A 19,206-nucleotide genomic window follows, 5' to 3' on the forward strand; every position below is an offset into this window, starting at 1 on the left:
GGTAACTAGGCATTAAGCTATTATTAGGTACCTATAGGAATTTTAAACCCTACGTAAGTCTACCCTTGGTCATACATGTTATCGATAGATACTCTGGCTGGAAGATAGTTAGCAACGCCAAGGAACTCTCGGTACATTACGATTGCAAACACGAGTATATCCAGCTCGACCCAAGTAATCCTCTCGCCAGAAATCGTCTTGTCCGAAGCGCCCCCATGCTCAGGTTTTTAGATCAGGTTGATTGACTTCTCAAATACACATTGACCTGGAAACGAAAGACATCCCCATGGGCATGGGGCGATTACGGGCTTCCGCCCGATAGGCTGTCTGTACGGAAGTTGGTGCGGGTCATGGCCCGGCGTGATAAGGAGGTGGTGCCCAAGATTACAACAGGCAGTGCTATTCCGCCTAATGTAAGACATTCTGCTTCGGTAACTTCGCCGAATAGGAAACTCGTAAGGGAAAAGCTGGCTGTACTATGAGACGGTAGTTTAGAGTGGCTGTGGTGTTTTGCACTGTTTTTGTATCTTAAGTTCAAGCTGCAGGGCTCTACTTGAACTTCGTTGAGACGTTGTCTCCATGAAGTATGTAATGGAAAATTAGTTTTAGGATTAAAATAGAATACTGGCCTTTTCCAGTGTTGGGAACAGGTAGTCATGAGATTATCTTGGGATATGTGAGGCTCATAAGTAAAGCTTCTGCATTGGGTATCTGCAAATGACTGCCGATGTAGAACCCCTAAAGAGTATCTCATTTGTCTTGCGTTTGAGAAAGGATCTTTTTGGGATTTTAGGGTTCAAGTTGCCAACATTATCCGACAAATTTTTACTTTAAGATTCAAGTAAAAACGTATAAATGCATCACGCACGCGGCCATCCAATGATCTGCAACATCTAAGAAAGCTTCTTTGGGACACTGACTCACTCCGGAGGGTCTCATGTATAAAGTCTCAGAGTCACCACTGTGTGTAAGTAACTGCTCGACTCTCTTCTTGTCCTTCATCTGTCAACCAATCCTCGAGTCGCCAGTAACAGCCGACACCTGAAGCTCATCATGGACACTAGCACATTCCACTTCTTTCCCCGACTACCTTTTGAGTTGCGCGAGCAAATCTGGCAAGATGCCTGCTTGCAGCTGGGACCGAGCGAGAGGCTCAGGAACATTCACTATATGTATATGGACGAAAATAGAAACATCTGGCCTCGGGACTACGATTTGAGGACTGATGACCCAAGCAACAGATCTGGCTACACGTGGCATTCTTATATATGGCATGTAGGGCTATGGACAGCTTGCAGGGAGTCTCATTATGCTGTAAGAGATTTCGAAGATCTTTACTTCAGGTTGCCACGCCCGCGGCGTTGCATGAGGGTAATTTCCGCCCAACACAGCGATTCTTTGCCCCGGAGCCAAGTTATAGACCTTACTCAGGACATATGCTTCATCACCACCGATTCATGGGAGTCTCTTCTGAGACCCTGGAGACCCATATATGTTCAGACCGAGGATGCTCGAGGTCGAAGGCGATTGAGGAAACCTCAGAACATTGGTGTCAAGTTTGACCCATCTTGGGAAGAAGAACTGGAGAATGCCTGCTTCGCCACTGTTCTCCGTGACTTCTCTCCCCCACTCGCTTTTATGATCAGACTACTTTTTGAGGTTGCGCGCGAAGTCTTTCGTGGCCGATCGAAGGTTATGCTGATCGACGATGAATCTGAATGGCAATCATTCGACACTGAAGGACATGGTGGATGTAGGGTCTTCGATTCCGGCCAGGAGTACGTGGAACTGGGATATGTTCTGGGCTTTAGTACGCATATTCCACATCCGGACAGTCCTATGGAAGGCTTCACCAATGATCTCAGTTACTTGTTCATGAGGAAATTAAATGATGCTTCCGACTGGCATCTTAGGACTCACGTCCTCGATACTGACTATTTGATATCAGTTCTGAGACGAGACAAACAAGTACCAATGATCCGTCAGTAGCATCTTGTCCAGACCAAAGCGCATGACGGGTCTTGATCTCAACAGCCGGTTGATGGTAGCAGAGTTGGTAGAACTAGCATAAGCATTTCATAAGGCCTGAGCAAGATACTCGAGAGTATACTTTTGTGGTGGTTTCTTCACATAATCTTATTCGACCATTTCTTCGTTGGCTTCTCAATATGATTTAAGATCTAAACCTAAAGTCGCGGGTCGCAAGATGGGCTGTCTAAAGTTTGACACTTATATAAGAAGCTCTCGCCTTTGTGATCTCAGGTTTTGCCAACGCAGAGCTTGTACAGTAAACCGCTAAACCGGGCTACATATAAATAAAACCCATTTCTCAGTTTTGAATCCTAGCACAAACACTCTCCACTTTCTCGTTCACCTTCCACGCTCGATCCACCATGAGTCGAGCCACTTTCCAACCATTCCCAAACTTGCCTGTCGAGATCCGGCTGCAAATCTGGTAAGATGCATGTTTTGATTGGGGTTGTGGCCGTTTTGGTCTGCACTATATCCAATTGAATGAGAACCGGCAACTTGCCCCCCTGAACTGCGAATGGCAAGCGACTGGCCCAAGAAACAGATCGGCATATCTATGGCACGCAGGTCTTTGGACTGCTTGCAAAGAATCTCGAGATATTGTTGGAAAGCATTAGAGTAGTCAGGGATGGTCAGATTTCCAGAAGAACACCGAGGATAAAAGTCTTGGTGATGTTATCTGGTTTCTTTCGGAACCTTTTTCTCTTCCCATTCACATTCGACAAGGACTTATACACAGAAAAGGCGACTACGAACCCTGGCATCAAGTCGCTGATATGGAGCGAGATATATTTTGCGTCACTGCCGAGTCATGGGAACCACTGGTCAGGAACTGGAAACCGCTTCACACCGATGCTGAGGATGAATGGGGGCGTCACTTCATCGATGATGTGACGAACGTCGCTGTCGAGTTTGACCCATCCTGGTATCAGACCATCGAAAGGTTCAGTGAGGATACCCATGTCAGCGACTATCCTCCGTCTTTGGCCTTTTTGATCAGATTACTTTTCGATCAAGCCCATAACAAGGAACACAGGAAGAGTGTTCTCCTTATCGATAGAAACGTTCTATGACACGTCAAGAATGAAGCACTGGCTCGTTATCATCCGATCTACATGGATTGTGATCACGAATATTTCGAAATAAATTCTCATCAACTCAGCTGGGATAGTCCACTGTCTCATTTTCTGTCCTTGCTCGACAGATTGATAGGCGACAAGTCGACCGAGATCGAGTACGGAGAGCAGAGCTTCAAGTATAATCTCAGCGAATCGGATTCTGGGCAGGACGATCGACTCCCTCCCGAAGAACTAATGAGATATGTCGTGAGGCGGGATAACCTGCGTCCACGGAACCTTATCAGATGATAAGCCAAAAGGTTTAGGCATCTTGGACTATCGCGTAGTAAGGTCTGTGTCTTTGTCGGATCTTTTTGAGCGAACAAATGTGGCATCTGATCTTTACATCGCGCGCCGCACAACGTCCACGGGGCAGTACCTGGGTATTTGGCATTTCCCTCGGGTTCCAACTATTGATACACGGCTTGACAATCCTCTTGTTCTCATGCGCCCCACGAACCTAGCCCCAACGTGTATTTACCAACCGATTTGTTTAGGAGCCTGTCTTAGTGTACGCACCGGCTCAGTCAATGGAGACCCTCGAGTTTGGCTTGGAGACAGATGCGAAGGGAGGCGAAGAAAAGCGAACATCAGCAGTACCTGGCATTCTTGGTTCATGATTTGGAGTTAAGAAAAGGGCACCTATAGTAAAAAAAGAGTTTCTTAATAAATAACTTCATCGACTGTTTTGGACCAGAGTCATTGAGGACAACTTGAATAAGTGACAACATATTGTACAACATGTGTAACCTTTCAAAGACAGCATTCGTTCGGTGTCATTGCGTCAAGATTTCCGTTCAAAAAGAAAATCAACAAATTGACGCTACAGCAACAGGTTCAGTCTACAGCAGACACTGTCTGGTACCATCGTGTTTTATCCACCTTGCCCATGGGAAGCGGTGCAAAGTCGATAGAGGTAGCAAGGGCCAGGGATGGATGACCAACTCTAATAGTGACAGTCAAACGCCAGACTGTCACTGTAGTTTCTTGCGAGTGTCATCTCCATGTAGTGTGTGCACGGCCCGAATGATGGACTATGGTTAACTACCAAGGGCACCTCAGTCTCCCCACAGACGATGACGAAGGAGGTGCTTCGAGATGTGAGCCCGCCGAGGACTAAGACAGACAAAGACATTGAGCTTGCCTCTGTGCCCGGTCGAGTTCAACACCATGACAAGCACGCCGATCCCCAGTCTTGTTTTTCCCTTCTCCAAGCCATCGGAACTCTGCGATGCCTCGAGTAAGTTTTCCTTCATCATCTATAATTTACTACAATACTAACCTTCTTAGAGCAGAGGTGGGTTTCACAGACCTAGGCACCTTAGGCTGGTTGTTAGATGAGAAAGGCCTAAATTTAGCAAAGCTTAGGCCTAAACTCCTCTAAAGTCTTCTCTAAGCTTAGGCGAGCTTCATCATAAATATTCCGTAGATCGAGCGGAACAAACGGCCCGGTTCATGCCTCATGCTAAAGTGGCCGTCACTGCCACTCGGCAAGTTCAGCCCGTTCCTGACTCATCGACCCAATGGAAGCGAGCTTCCTCCGCTGCCTTGGATCCTTGATACGACTCCATTCATCTCTCTCCTTCATTCACGCTCCACTTGCCTTTCCTTTTCCCCCTCGCAACTCTCGTCCTACAACGCGCCTCATCAAAACACCATTTTCATGCATCTGAAAATCCCCCCAGACAGTCCGACCGAGCGCCAATACCCATCGCACACCTTACGGCAGTATCCAAAACAAGGTGGACATGTTTGTGCCTTCGCGTTCACGCCCGTTGCAATTGCTGAGCCGAAACATTCTTTGCCGCAGTGCATGAACGAGCAATCAACACAAATACGTGAGCAGCCCATCGGAACTCTGCGGTGAGTACGCCCATTCAAACCATCGACGCGTGATTATTTTCAAGTTGATGCTCACTGTTTTGATCTCTCGCTGACGGGCTTATTAGGACCAGCAGCCCTCCCGGGGTGGCTTTGGCCACGCCCGTGGCCACGTAAGTTCATTCTTTGACACTCTTGGACCAAATGACTAACTTGTGTGACAGCGAAACTTCACCAATGTAAGTAAAATCATCACAAGATTTTTTTTTTTTTTTTCATTGATTGACACATCTATGGGATTAGTCCTCGCACACCTCGCGTCGCCCCTCGGGGCAGCAGCAACAACAGCAGCAGCAGCAAGTGGCCGCTCCGGCGGCAAAGGTATTTCAAGCTTCCAATGTCCCAGTGTTGCCTCTTTGATGCTGATGAGTTTATAGCCCAAACCGACTGTAAGTTCTCCACTCGACTGGCCAAATACATATGACGAGTATAGTAACGCTGGTACTCAGCCTGGATCACGAGAGGTAGGTTCTTCCCAGCCCGAGATGACCCCGGTATTGATGATACTGATTCATGTTTTCTCTCTACAGGAAGCCGAAGCCCATATGGCGGTAAGTTTAGTCCCGTGTTTAGTATCGGGGAAGCTCTATGGTATACTGACATGTGACAGCACTGGGAAGCTCAAGAACAGTCCTCCAACACCTCGCGTCGCCCTTCGAGGCAACAGCAACAGCAGTCGCCGGTGGCCGCTCCCGCAGCGAAGGTATTCCAATGCCTATTGTCGCAACATTGCTTGATCGTTTCTGATGAGTGCATGGCCCAAACCAACGGTATGTGACCCCGCCACGAGCCTAAACTCGGCAAAGTTTGGCAAAGGAGTGCCTAAACTTTAGAAGATCTAGGCCTAAAGTTGTCATAGTCTCGTCTGAACCTGGCTGCCAGTTTTATCACATTTTCGCAAGGAATTGGACTGGCTGGAACGGAAAAGAGGGACGTGAGTTTATAATTACATCCTCCACGAAATTGTATAATGCTGATGAGGCCTAGGAACATCCCACAGTCCCCATCGCCGGTCGCCGTAAGTCCAATTATCATCAACATCGAAATGAACAAGGCTGGAAGAGAGAAAGCGGCAGAAAGTGGAGAAGCAAGAGGACAAGGAAGAGGAGTAGTAAAGCTGGAAGGGAAAAGGCACAGAGGATTGTGTTGGGCATTAACCTCAGCCTCGCCATAAAGTCCTCAAGCTATGTATCTCTTCATTCTGCATACTGAGGGTTTCGTATAACCATTCTCGATTCTTCTCTTCTCTTATTTCGTGCCGTCAAGAGCAAGACCAAGGCTCGCACTCCCACGTCGTGAATGTCATCGGCATCTCTCGTCAATAAAGCAGCTCCTCTGGTAGTATCATCTCTTCCACTTGTGTTCGTTCAGTCGTCATCCCGAGTTCCCACTTTACATGCAAGCAGGTTAAAAAGCCATATTATACATTTTGCATAACCTCTATAGCTGCCAGTCGATTGTCAGCCGGCCGCACTTTGATGCCTGTGCCCTATGGCTCTTGGATTCCCCTCACCTTGCCTCCCATCTTGATGCGACAGCCTGCCAGCCGATCGCATATCTTACCAGCGTATTAAGTGCAACTATATAAGGATTAAAACTTGAGGATTGTCCGTTCGCTCTTTTATCCATAATTCGCTACCGGCTGTCGACGATAAAGGCCAGCTACCGTAGTCCTTGATTCTCGTCTGCTCTGCATGCTACGGCCATGTTCACCAGAATGGTTACAGCACACTCTTTATATCCACCTCTATATGTCAGCACCACTCTGAGGTTTCGTTGCGGTAACTCGGCAACTCTCCTCGCTCACAAGAACGGTTTAGCACTCTGAACTCGACTCCTCTGAGCCTCGTTCGCGCAAAGTTTGGCTAACTAAAGCATGGCCTTTGCCAAACTCAGACCTAAAGTTTTGCATCGAGGTGCTTGACACCAAACTGCACAGAATCGGGACAAAGACTAGGAGAAGAGTTCATCGCTCTGTTAGTGAAAAGGTGAAATTACTGAAGCTCTGGGATATCGCTAGCTGCATTAATTAGTTTCTATCGAGCTACCGAAGCTGAGTTCTCTTTGTGCCATGCTCTCGTCATACGCTTAATTCGTTTCTGACTTCTCATATATCAGTCGATGGGTACCGTCGAGACAAACCTGACTTCTACTCACTAGTCTCCCTGTATCTTCAGCAACCTATGAACGAACAAGTTCGGTATAATGTCTAAGTTGCTATCTAGATCTGTTATTTTTAGTAGAGACTTGTGGCTGAGAGCTTAAATTGCAGACAGAACTTAGAACGAACAAGTTTTACATCAGGTATAGGAGTCAGTTCTCATTCGCCGTAGCATCCCTCATTACAAAAGGCAATGCCGCCTTCCAGCCCTGAGTTAACCTTTGATTTGTAAAAGTGTATCAGGTCCATCTTGTGCGTCCATGGCCTAGTCGAGAATTAGTTTTCTTTTTAAAGAGCATAAGCAAAGGTTTGAACTTCCTTATCTCCATTCAGCGTGAACACATCACAAGGCGACAGAAACTCAATCCTCATTCTCATACACAGTTCGTCCCCTAAGCTTGCAAAAATGGTTTTTTTTAAAGTTTACTAAACAATCCAGAGTTTGATCGGCGCCTTGCTAAAGATAAACCAAGTTACATAAAGCTCCAGTCTCGTCTTTCATTCATGCTATATCTTCTTCCAGTAAATCTAGCAAAAAAACGGATTAAGTGCATCTAGACCAAACCCATAGCAGGAACGCATTGTTTCCGGACTCCTTCGCTGACTTATAAAATGTCTGCCGACCAACATTCACAGCAGCCTTCGGATAGCATCATGTGTGGTGTAAATACTGGCACAGTCTATCCTGGCGATTGTCGGGATCAACCCACAACTGCAAACGAGAGCCGAGACGAAGCAGATGTGGCAGAAATGCTAAGCCTCACTGCAAAACTCACCGACCTCTCAGTCATCTCGGCTAATCCTACAGTATACATATCGAAGCCTCTCAATGCAAATAAAAAGATATACAGGAAGCGTACTATTTACGACCCATATCCAGTTCTCGAGCACTATTTCCATGGTCTCCAATCCGTATCCACGGCACTGTGTCCACGGCACGCTGCAGGAGCTGAGGTTATTCGACGCTATCACCGCTCTGTCTCGGAGAATAGACGGCATACGTCAGCTGCAGTATGTCAGATGCTGGAGGCTATGGCTGCGCTAGACTGTTCAAAGAGGTGTAGCCGATCCCTAAAAAGGCTTCTGGCCTGTCTTGGGGATGATCTCCCAAAAAGAGCCAAAGGTGCTATCTCACGGGGTTTCTGACGCACACGGACAGACATACGAGATTCTTCCACCATAATGCAGGACTAACCCCAGATCAAAACGCTGATTGATAGACTCTAAAATGCATTGAAGTTCCTACATCTGACAAAGCAGACATCTACTATTTATTTTCTTATTTCCAAAGGGATCTACGCTGAGACTGCTGTATTCTAGAGCGGACTTTTCATCTGCATGTAAGTTCATTGTCCCGTGTAATTCCACATTCAGCACTGACTAACCTCGCAAATATAGTTGACTTAAAAAGCTCTATCTCCTCATTCCACCCAGCAACTTGGCGCTGGGCATCTTTTCTTGCATAGGTCTCGTGTAAACCAATAACCTTGGCCCAGGTCTTCCAAGCAAGGACTCTCAAGAAACCGAGAAGCTACTACTTGGTCAAGATACGTTACTGTACAGCCATGATGAGACTACCGATAAAGGCGGGCAACGACAAGGACATGATAATGATTATTTCCCAGACATACCAACAAGTCATGTTTTGTAGAATATAATACAGTTTGCGAAGTACCATAGGATGCTTCCATGCTCATGCCACAGTGATACCAGAGCTAGTTCAGATCCGACCAAACATCCCCTTCTCTGTCCACAACTTGGCCACAGTAGCAAGGCATCCACCAAACAAGCACATAACACCACTGAAAACAGAAACCTGAAAGAAACCCCCATACTTGCCCACAAGAACACCGTTGACAGGTGGGCCGATCAAAGCTGCAAGAGAGCTCACAGCCAGTCCCATTCCCACATAAGTCCCGTTGTTCCTCGGGTCCTTTGACACGAGTGTGAAGACTGCTGACACGCCCGAGATGATAGTTCCAGAGCAAAACCCAAACACCAGAGCATAGACCACCAAGGCTGCTGTGGACTTTGCTTCGTTCATGCAGAGAATGACAACCCCCGTGCACAGTCCTCCGAGGGAGTACATGTTTAAACGGCCATATTTATCCGCCAGTATTCCCGGAATTATGCGGCCAAATGTTGATGCAGCGTTGGTTATGGCGAGCAGATATGATGCCAACGTAGGATTGACGCCTCGTGAGACAGCGTAAGTCGGGATGAAGAAGAGCGGAGCAAACATGCCGATGAAGAGAAAGAACAGCGATCCTATGACAAGCAAGTACAAAGGATTTTTAAAAGGCTCAATAAGGAAGAAGGAAGTCTTTCTGCTGGGCAGACGGGGTCTGACCGCCATGCATGAAAAGGACATGAGAGGTATCATGACAAAGCCCATGATGCGAATGGACCAGCCAAAGCCAAGAGACGAGTCGTTCAGCATCTTCGACAGTGCGATCGGAAAGACTACTCCACCAATGGAGGAGCCTGATACGGTTATTCCGAAAGCAGCGGCTCTTTTCTTGTCAAAGTATTGGGAAACGGCAGCGAAAGCGGGGATCTGGAGGAAAGCCATTGCAGTGCCCATGAGAATGCCTTGAGCGAGCATGAACTGCCAATATTCGGTGCATAGACTCGTCATCATGGTCGCGAATATGTACGTAACAGCGGCTGGGCGGAGGACCTATAAAACAGTTAGCCTCAATCATCTCATGATGTGTTGGAAAACGTGCCCAAGATCCATAACGATCAAACATGGGACCACTCAAAGCTCCAACCGCAAATTGGATAAAGGTCGATATGGATCCAATCCAAGCAATTGCATCTTCTGAATGTCCTTGAAGTTGATGAGTCATGTAGTATTCTTGAAGAACTCCGAAAGAGTTGGCGAAGCCGAGACATGAGAAGAAGATGCAGGCTGATCCGGCTGCTACCAGCCATGCTTGGAGACCTCCATCTGGTGCAGGCAAAAGACCAAGAGGATCTTGTGACGATGTCTTTTCCACTTGGTCCATATTGTTGCCAGAATCAGAAAGTGCCTGATCCTGAAGCTTTATGAAGTTGTCCTGATCGGCCATGATGAGGGACAGGGAAATAGGGGCTGAAGTGGTGTATAGGTAAGAGGCTCTTGATTAAATATGTTGATGGCATGAAAAGTTCCCTATTCGTATTTCCCGGTCGCTTGCTCCTTTTATGTTGAGCAGGACTTTCAAGGAGTCGAGTCGTCTCCTAGCCTCTATCATGCTTACAAGTGGGTTGACCAATAGTGATCCAACGGAGTCGGGCTCGGGCTCGGAGTTAGGCCCAAAACCGGCAAATGGACAACCATTAGCACCAAGAGCGCATTTCTCATCACTTGAATTACACAATTCTCCGCATCCCAAGTCCTTCTCAAGTAAACATCATCAAAGACCGCAAAAATGGAACCCGTGCGTCGTCGACGAAGACCAGCTGTGTACCAAACTTCATCTCCGATTCTATTGTGAGTTCGACTAATATTCTCGCAGGTCATGCAATCTTTGTCGGAAGCGCAAGATGCGCTGTAATCGCGGATCGCCCTGTAGCAATTGCATGCGTGCAAGAAAAGGCGAATGCGTCTACGAGAATCCTCCATCAGCAGAAAGAAGCACAGCCAGTCAAGATCATATTGCCGAAATAGCCGGAAATATCAATGCTTTTTTCTCACTGCCAACACCTGAAGATCTTGTCGCGAGCGCAAACTCTGTATTGCCTGGTGTGAGCGCAGGAGCAGCAAGCTCTTCAACAGGTGCGCCGACACCAGTCAGTCAATCATCTGTTCAGGAACTCGACATGCTACGAAACAGAGTGCGTCACCTCGAGAGTCAATTGTCATCAACCACTGTAACACCATTGCAATCTCATTTCTCAACGCCAGCTTCAACACTTGAAACCTCGACGTCAAGATTGGGTGGAACGTTTCACCTGCACTCTCAGAGGCAACATGTTGGTGCATTAGCGACGCCTCGAGCCATCTCTCACAAGTCGCGATTTTTCGGCCAGAGCCATTTTGTTTGTGGACTACCCTTGGTAACACGCGATATTTCAATTCGCATTCGCAGATGCTAACATAGAATAGCTCCGAGACATAATAGAAGCTATCGACCAGCACGCAACTGAGACCTCAGATGTTGTTGTCGCAGTTCAGAAGTGCAAGACTATGGCAAAGCGCATCAAAGCACTACGTGCGCCAGCATGGCCGACACCACTCACCACTGAATTGGCATCCAAAGCTCTTTGCGACTGTCTCGTCGAGTGTTACCTGGAGGGTATAGAGAAGGTGTATCGTATACTTCACATGCCGACATTTAGGAACAAGTATGATGCTCTATGGACCTCTGGTGTTGAGTCAGATAGAGACTTTGTGGCTCAGCTCAAATTGGTGCTTGCGCTGGGCGCGACGACCTACGATGACAATTTCTCGTTACGAGCCTCGGCTGTTCGGTGGATATACGAAGTTCAGACGTGGATATCGGAGCCAGAGTTCAAATCAAGACTTGGCATTCAATTTCTACAAACAAATGTTCTGCTTGTTCTTGCCCGAGAGATGGTCTCCGTGGGAGGAGAATCGTCCTGGATCGCATGCGGTTCACTCCTCAGGACCGCCGTATCAATGGGTCTGCACAGAGACCCTGCACTCTTATCGAAAACCACGACAATGGCTTGCGAGATGCGACGAAGACTCTGGAACACGATCCTGGAACTCTGCCTCCAGTCAAGTCTTTCATCTGGCGGACCGCCAATGATTACAGAAGGAGAGTTCGATACTGAGCCGCCAGGGAATTTTGACGATGACGAAATCATGACCAACGGTGCGACTCCCAGACCTAATAGCGTCTTCACCCAAGTTTCGACTGCGAGGGCATTGCGATTGACATTCGCGACTCGTCTCAAAGTTGTCAAGTTACTCAATGATCTCAAGTCTGGTGACTCGTATCAAGAGACATTGCGTCTTGACGCAGAACTGAAAGCTTCATACAAGGAAGCCAATCGTATGTTGAAGGACTGCAAGAAGAGCCAAAACTCACCAACGGAGTTTGAGTTAACAGTAGGTGACTTCGTCATGCGTCGGTATCTCTGCGCACTCCACTTTCCTTACTATGGACTCTCCTTACAAGAACCGAGCTACGCCTTTTCACGGAAGATGACGGTTGAGTCAGCTTTCAGAATGTGGTCCGCCGTAGCCGCAGATAGTGTCATAACCTCTCCAGACAAGCAACAATTCGTGCGTCTCGTCACGTGCAGCTCCGGGTTCTTTCGACTCTCAACATGGCAGTCCAGCATTATACTCGTCCTCGAACTGAGGAGTACGGTACAAGAGGACGACGGCCTTTCTTTAGCACCAGTACGACCAGACTTGTTCAAGGTCATGGAGGACTCGAAATCATGGAACTTGCGAACCATTGAAGCCGGAGAGACGAATATTAAAGGTTATCTCATGCTTTCGATCTTGATGGCACAAATTATGGGCATGATGCGACATTTATCCGATACTGAGATCGTTGAGTTCATATTGAAAGCTGGTGAAGAGGCGATGCAAGACGCCTTGGTAGTGTTTGAGTCCTTTTTGGCTCAATTACAACCTGAAGGTACAGAGATTCAAGACTTACAGGACATTGATCTGAGCTTCATGAATGACTGGGATTCTCTGGTGAGTGCATTGCTGGAGATTTTCGATCGTTGCTGACATTGGCAGATGGTTGACGATTTTCTGGATGATGGAGTTTCGGATCCAATGGCATGGATATTTTGATCTTTTCGAAACATATACTGCCTTTAGCCAAAAATATAATATCCTGGGAGAGTACAGACTACAGGTGGTGGGTATACCCCACGCAAGCCATTGAGGTCAAGGTTGATAATGCATAACAGCATAAATCTGGTATTGGTGTTTATCGCATCATAAGCTAAGTATGCATAAGAATGGTTTTATGCAATAGACTCCACAAGGATGGTGTTTATGCAGTGGGTACATGTCACAACAATAATGATCTCGGCAACTACGTCTTCAATTACTTGCTTCAACCACCTCTTCAAATGGACCGTATTGTTTCTCGGCTCTTTATCTACCGTCAAATACTGCTCGTTAGTGTCTGAGAGCTCACACTAAATGTGCATAAAAGACGTGCCCCACTCTTCTCTCTATTGGTCCAATTGCATAACAGCACCAAAACCCCAACTCCAACAGCTCTGGTTCATCCATCTATTCCTCAACAGATCATCAACACAAGACATCACAGATGGCAAAAAGAAGAACTGGATGGCGTTGGGATTGCTCCCGCCAGGGCTTAAGCCTAAGACCTGAAGAGAAGCGAAAAGAGAGGTACTTTTCCTGTAAGGGGAAGGTACTTCTCTTTAAGCTACTAAATGTAAGGTACCTCTTACCGACACTTAGGTTGAAGTATTAGTACGACGCTCTAACCAACTGAGCTACGGAAGCCACCAGTTTTGATTGGTGGACAGTGTCTCACCAGAGTTCAGAATCTTGCCTTGGAGATGGGACGAGGCGGATGAGCTAATCTCAAAGAGCTGGGTTGGCTGCGGATTTGCGAGCACTGACATCGGTAAGACAACTGTCACCTTCGCATTCTCATTAGCCTAGACGCCCGGCCAGCAATTCTCGGGCAAAGTCCCATCATGGTTGAAGGAGAGTTAATTAAGCTTACTGTCATGACTCACAAGTTTCGGGAACTCCAATAGAACGGCCTGTGATACATGGGTTGAAGACATCACTGGGGTATAGAAAAGTTCGAAGCACCAAATCGTATTTCAATTGTCTATAAGCGTATATATGCGGTAGATCTAGCACAAATTATTATATATGGATGAAGTTAAAAGTCCACCATCCACCTCCTCCCCTCCAACAATCACACCATTGACCATTTAGAGCATGGCAAGAGCACCAACGACGGCAATGATACCGGCAGGGACAACCTGGGCGGCACCAGCAGTGACGACGTGAGTAGGGGTAGTAGCAGGAGCAGTAGCAGCGGGCTGGGTACCGGCAGGGGGGTTGTAGGCGGGAGCGGTAGCAGGCTTGGTGGCAACGGGGGCAACAGAGCAAGCAGTGGGGGTGACGAGAGAACCCTCACCGTTGAAGGGAGAGTAGCCAAGGCACTCGGAGTAGGTAGCAGCGCAGTAGGACATGTTGGCGTCAGCACCAGTGCGGCACTGGTTGTAGGCGTCAGAGCACTTCTCAGCACAGCCCTTGTTCTCAGCGGGAGAAGAAGGCTTGGGGGGAGTGTAGCCGGTAGGGACAATGGGCTTGGTGGTGGTGAAGTGGCAGTCAGGGACAGTGACAGTGCCGGGAGCAGTGACGGGGATGGTCTTGTTGCCGTAGGTGAGGGTGGTGGCCTCAGGGCAGTAGGTGGTGACAGCGGTGACAACCTCGGTGGTGTAGACAGCAGTGGGCTTTCCACCAGCGTGGCAAGAGGTAGGCTTGACGAACTTGCCGCTCTCCCAAGGGTTGTAGTTCAAGCAGGCAGCGTACTTAGCAGCGCAGGTAGCCATGTTGGCGTTGGGGGCGACACGGCAGTCATCGTACTTGTCAGAGCACATCTCAGCGCAGTCCTTGGCGTGAGTGGGCTTGGGAGGAGGAGCATAGCGAGTGCCAGTAGCAACGGGCTTGGTGATGGTGCAAGAGCAGTCCTCGATGGTGAGGGTGGTGGCCTCAGTGATGGTGTAGGTCTTCTGGCCGTAGGTGAGAGTGGTGGCCCCGGGGCAGTAGGTGGTCAGGTGAGTGACGACCTCAGTGGTGTACTTGACGGTCTCGTTGGAGGGGGGAGCATAGTAGGGAGAAGCGGTGGCAGCGCCGACGAGGACGCTGGCGATGGAGGCAGACTTGATGAAACCCATTTTGACGGTTTGGTGCTGGAATAAGCTTAAGCGAGTGTAAGTGTTTATTGAGCACGAAAAAGTTGGACTGTAAACGAGAGTGGACTTGTCGTGGATGGGATGAGAAGAAGGAAAGTGTACAAGGCAGAAGGGGATGGGGGTTTATAAAGCCATCTTCGCCTCAGCTGAAGTGAACGTTACTACCGATGCCGAAACCGATCGATGCCCAGAGCCAGACCCAGAGCAGAGTCCACTCCCGTCTAGCAAATTGCGGGGATCAGGAACCACCAAAAAGCTCGTGTTTATTTACAGCAACAGAACAGGTTTTCAATACGAAGAGGTAATTTACCATCTCAATGGGTCCGGAACTCGGCCACTCCTCGCCAATCCCATTGGTCCTCGCTATACGGCTCGCGGAGGAGGCGGGCGACAAGCAGCAGGGATTAGCCCCATGTGCTATACGACGAGTCATCTCATCCCTTACCCCTGCGCTAGGCTAAACCGTAACGTGCTGTGCTCACTGCTCAGTGTGCTGTGCCTGCGCTAGCTCGACTCACTCTTAGCGCCCAGCTGACGATTTATGCATCCCTCATCCTTGATTTGTGGTGGAAAAAGAGAAATCCAATCTTGGTTCTTGTCAATGTCAGCCTCATGATTTTCATGCTTTAAATTAGCCCTCGTAAACAGTGATCTTCTACTTTATTTAGGTCAAGCAATTTAACCTTGTCGTGTAGCTAGCACCTTCACTACGACATCATCACTACAGACTACCATAAGCTACAGAACTTTGCTGAAATAATGGGCCTGCCGGCTTATCCGAACAAGACTAGCGTTTCTGACTTTCATCTGGTGTTGCCGGCTCCTGAACTGAACTGGACTGGACTGGACCGGATAATTCACCGGCGGGAAGAGCGTTTACCGACGATTGGACCTAAAAGTCTCAAACTTCATGATTGAGTGAGACACGCTGACACGGTGTGGCTTGCTGAGCTGACGCGGGCGGGTAAGCTTACTAGAACTTGATGATTCAGTCAGATATATCCCGACCGTATCTGCTCATTCTGCTCCACTGATCTGATCTGATCTGATCTACTGGCTCTTTTCTCGCGCCATTTGCCTGTCCAGCAATTCCTTCAACTCGCCAGTGCAATCTTCTTGGCCCATGAAGACCTCAATCATCGTGACTCCCTCGCTCTCCCGTACCGCTTTCGAGTCCATCGCTGTCCTCAATTCCGCAAATGTCTTTGCCGAGAAATATCGCTTTGATGCCTCTTCTTGGCTCAATCCAAACAGTCCAAGGGCATGTTGGTGGTTCCACGGCGAAATGTCGTTGTAATCCGCATTCCTCCCATGAATGGCCCGCTCAATTGTGTATCCGTTGTTGTTGATGACGAATATGACTACGTTGAGCTTCTGCTTGATCATTGTGCTGATCTCTTGGGCAGTCATCTGTAGACTTCCATCGCCGATAAACAAAATTGCTCGCTGCGAACCCCTCATATCCCGTTGGGCTAGCGCTGCACCGAGCGTGGCGGGGAGCATGTATCCGATCGACAGCCATGTCACGCATGTAAAGTAGCTACAGTCTTGGGGAAGCTTGAAGGCCTTTCCACCAGTCGCAGCAGTACCAGTTTCGGTCAGAACAATATCGCCACGTCGGAACATGGGGTTAACGTAGTGATAGAATTGAGCTTGGTTGATAGCGTCCGACGATGAAGGCTCAACTGGCGCCTTTGTCGCGATGGCAGGACTCTCAATCTTGGCAAGTTTTGAAGAGTCAAACTGGCTGACAATCTTTTGAAGGTACTGCCGAGGGTCCACATCCCGAATGACCTGGCCAGCAATCTTGATTTGACCAGGCGAAAACGAAACCGTCACACTCTCCTCCGGAATCGCCTTGAAGATGCCAGTGTTAATATTGCTCATGTGTGGACCGAAGAACAAGATCAGATCAGAAGACTTGAAATAGTCGTGAGACACTTTATCGCCATCGTCGGCGAGGTATATGCCATGAACGTTGGGCAACTCTTCGCTGATGAGACCTTTTCCAAATGCCGTTGTCCAGGTTGGCCAGTTAGTAGTATTGATGAGCTTATTGATCTCGTCAATAGCGCCGGTACTGCGACTCTCGCCGTCAACATAGAGGAGAGGCTTGGTAGCAGAGTAGATACGCTGTAAGATCTTGTCAACGGTCTCTGGGCTGATCTCAGCAGTAGACGGCGCAGGGCGAATGACAGGCCTCTTCTCAAAATTGGCCGTTGAGACATGCATTGAGACCAGATCATCGGGAATCTGCAGATAGACCGGCCTCTGATGGATCATGGCCTGTTCAATGATCCAGTCGATCTTATCAGCTGCAGTCTGCACATCCGTCAAACGAGTCTGCGCAGCAGTAACATGGCGATGCATCTCCGCAAACCTTCCATACTCTCCGTCCAAAAACGTATGGTGCACCAAGGCCCTTGCACTTTGGAGGGTTCTTGATGGTGCACCAACGATGTGAATGACTGGGGCACGCTCAGAATAAGCGCCGGCGATGCCATTGATCGCTGAGAGTTCGCCTACGCCGAAAGTGGTGATCACAGCGCTGAGCCCTTGAATACGAGAGTACCCATCTGCGGAATAGGCGGCGTTGAGTTCATTGCAGTTTCCGATCCAGTTGATACCAGTCGGTTTGATGTAGTCCAGCAATCTGAGGTTATAATCGCCTGGAACGCCGAAAATAGAGTTGATCTCGAGTTGCTTGAGACGGGTAAAGAGGTACTCCCCGAGGGGGACAGTTGCTTCCTTTGTATGTGTCATTTTGTTCGTAAATGTCTTTCTATATCTATAGCATACAGAGAGAAGATGTAGAAGAATGAAGTGTCCTTATATATCTACAAGAATCAGGGCGTCGATGACATCCCCGCGTTGATCCGCATCTTGACGCCTTTTATTGCCGGGTTCTCATTCCAAATCGGGCAAAGTAGCAGAAACTCCATGTCTAGCCGGTCCGTCACCTCTTTTGCCGAGGCAGGCCTTCTCGGGGGCTTCAAGCTACGCCAAATATGGCAAATTAAGCGGCGTTAGGGATGGAACATCATTGATCCCAACAGCCCGCCGGCGCCGCATTGTCATTGATGGGACACCAAAATGTTGACTATGATAAGCCTTGAAACTCGACTGAGATACGTTTCGGTCAAATATTAGACGGTAAGCCATTTTTTGACGGGAGAAAAATCAGTGAAGAACATTGAAGACCAAATACATGCTTGTTTTCTCTTATCCTGATACAGAAAACTGGATGATGAAAATTGAAGTGAGCGTACAGGGTAAGCGGGGCTACTCAGATGACGACCCAGCGTTGGTTCAATTTCCAGCACGCGTGACCCCCAGAGACATGGCAAAGGGCGTCAAATTTGACTTGACGCCAGGCTTTACACCGTAAGTATGCGTTTACCATCCGTCATCCGACTAATACTACACCAAGCCACCCTAACGTCCAGATTGACCTCCTCATTCTGTACGATGAACCTGTTCCTTATCGGTATCGATAAGACAGGGATATCGATAGGGCTGACTTAACTGACCTCGTTAATTCCAAGACAAGGATGACCATGTTGATTTGCAAAATTAGCTACAATTATTTGTGGATTCTGCAACCAATATTTCACATGTATAATTAGGACCAAGGAATAAATATCCGAGATTTCAAATACTCAACAGCCTTGCTGGCGAAGTGAGCATGGTGGCTCGTGTCCAGGTGCTACCCAATTTCGTCATTTGATCTGTTAGAGCTTGGTGGTCATCACCCACAAAAAAGCTACAGTTCGCACTCGTCGCGTAGAAGTTTAAGTAGAGAAGATTGGTACAGTTTCTACGCGTGCTCGCCCCTTGCATCTGAATAGCTCACCAGATAGTGGGTTTGGAAAACAATGCGCCAACATGTGGATGGATGAGCCTAATGGGATGATATACCAATAAACCTAGGTAAATTTCTCTGGTGTTAATGAACACGCTGAATCTGTCTAGTATCGTAGTTTATCACCGCTGACATCGCTATTAGACCTGTGAGGTGCGTGATGTAAGCATCAGCTGTTAGGCATGTTAGATAATTGGGTCGTTTGCTGGAAATAATGCGACAATGCATTAAAGACAGTCTCGAGCAGAGGACCGTTCTTATAGATG

At 48.1% G+C, this 19,206-nt stretch overlaps 5 protein-coding genes across 5 annotated transcripts; 2 read left to right on the plus strand and 3 right to left on the minus strand.

Moving 5' to 3' along the window:
- Positions 1-1,053: 1,053 nt before the first annotated feature.
- On the plus strand, positions 1,054-1,989 carry FSUBG_9892 (uncharacterized protein; the record flags this gene model as incomplete). Its single annotated transcript, XM_036688453.1, has 1 exon — positions 1,054-1,989. The coding sequence occupies one exon, from the start codon at positions 1,054-1,056 to the stop codon at positions 1,987-1,989; it is 936 nt and encodes a 311-aa protein (XP_036534601.1).
- Positions 1,990-8,911: 6,922 nt separating this feature from the next.
- On the minus strand, positions 8,912-10,265 carry FSUBG_9894 (riboflavin transporter MCH5; the record flags this gene model as incomplete). The annotated part of the gene is made up of 2 exons (XM_036688454.1): positions 8,912-9,871; positions 9,966-10,265. 2 exons carry the CDS (start codon positions 10,263-10,265, stop codon positions 8,912-8,914), a joined length of 1,260 nt encoding a protein of 419 aa, XP_036534602.1.
- Positions 10,266-10,607: 342 nt separating this feature from the next.
- Positions 10,608-12,958, plus strand: FSUBG_9895 (uncharacterized protein; the record flags this gene model as incomplete). The annotated part of the gene is made up of 4 exons (XM_036688455.1): positions 10,608-10,669; positions 10,752-11,013; positions 11,285-12,856; positions 12,902-12,958. The coding sequence occupies 4 exons, from the start codon at positions 10,608-10,610 to the stop codon at positions 12,956-12,958; spliced, it is 1,953 nt and encodes a 650-aa protein (XP_036534603.1).
- Positions 12,959-14,088: 1,130 nt separating this feature from the next.
- On the minus strand, positions 14,089-15,060 carry FSUBG_9896 (cell wall glycoprotein; the record flags this gene model as incomplete). Its single annotated transcript, XM_036688456.1, has 1 exon — positions 14,089-15,060. One exon carries the CDS (start codon positions 15,058-15,060, stop codon positions 14,089-14,091), a length of 972 nt encoding a protein of 323 aa, XP_036534604.1.
- Positions 15,061-16,128: 1,068 nt separating this feature from the next.
- Positions 16,129-17,841, minus strand: FSUBG_9897 (pyruvate decarboxylase; the record flags this gene model as incomplete). Its single annotated transcript, XM_036688457.1, has 1 exon — positions 16,129-17,841. The coding sequence occupies one exon, from the start codon at positions 17,839-17,841 to the stop codon at positions 16,129-16,131; it is 1,713 nt and encodes a 570-aa protein (XP_036534605.1).
- Between the last annotated feature and the right edge of the window lie 1,365 nt (positions 17,842-19,206).

This window comes from Fusarium subglutinans, assembly GCF_013396075.1.
Source record: "Fusarium subglutinans strain NRRL 66333 chromosome Unknown NRRL66333_c0000160, whole genome shotgun sequence".
NCBI classification, from domain to species: domain Eukaryota; kingdom Fungi; phylum Ascomycota; class Sordariomycetes; order Hypocreales; family Nectriaceae; genus Fusarium; species Fusarium subglutinans.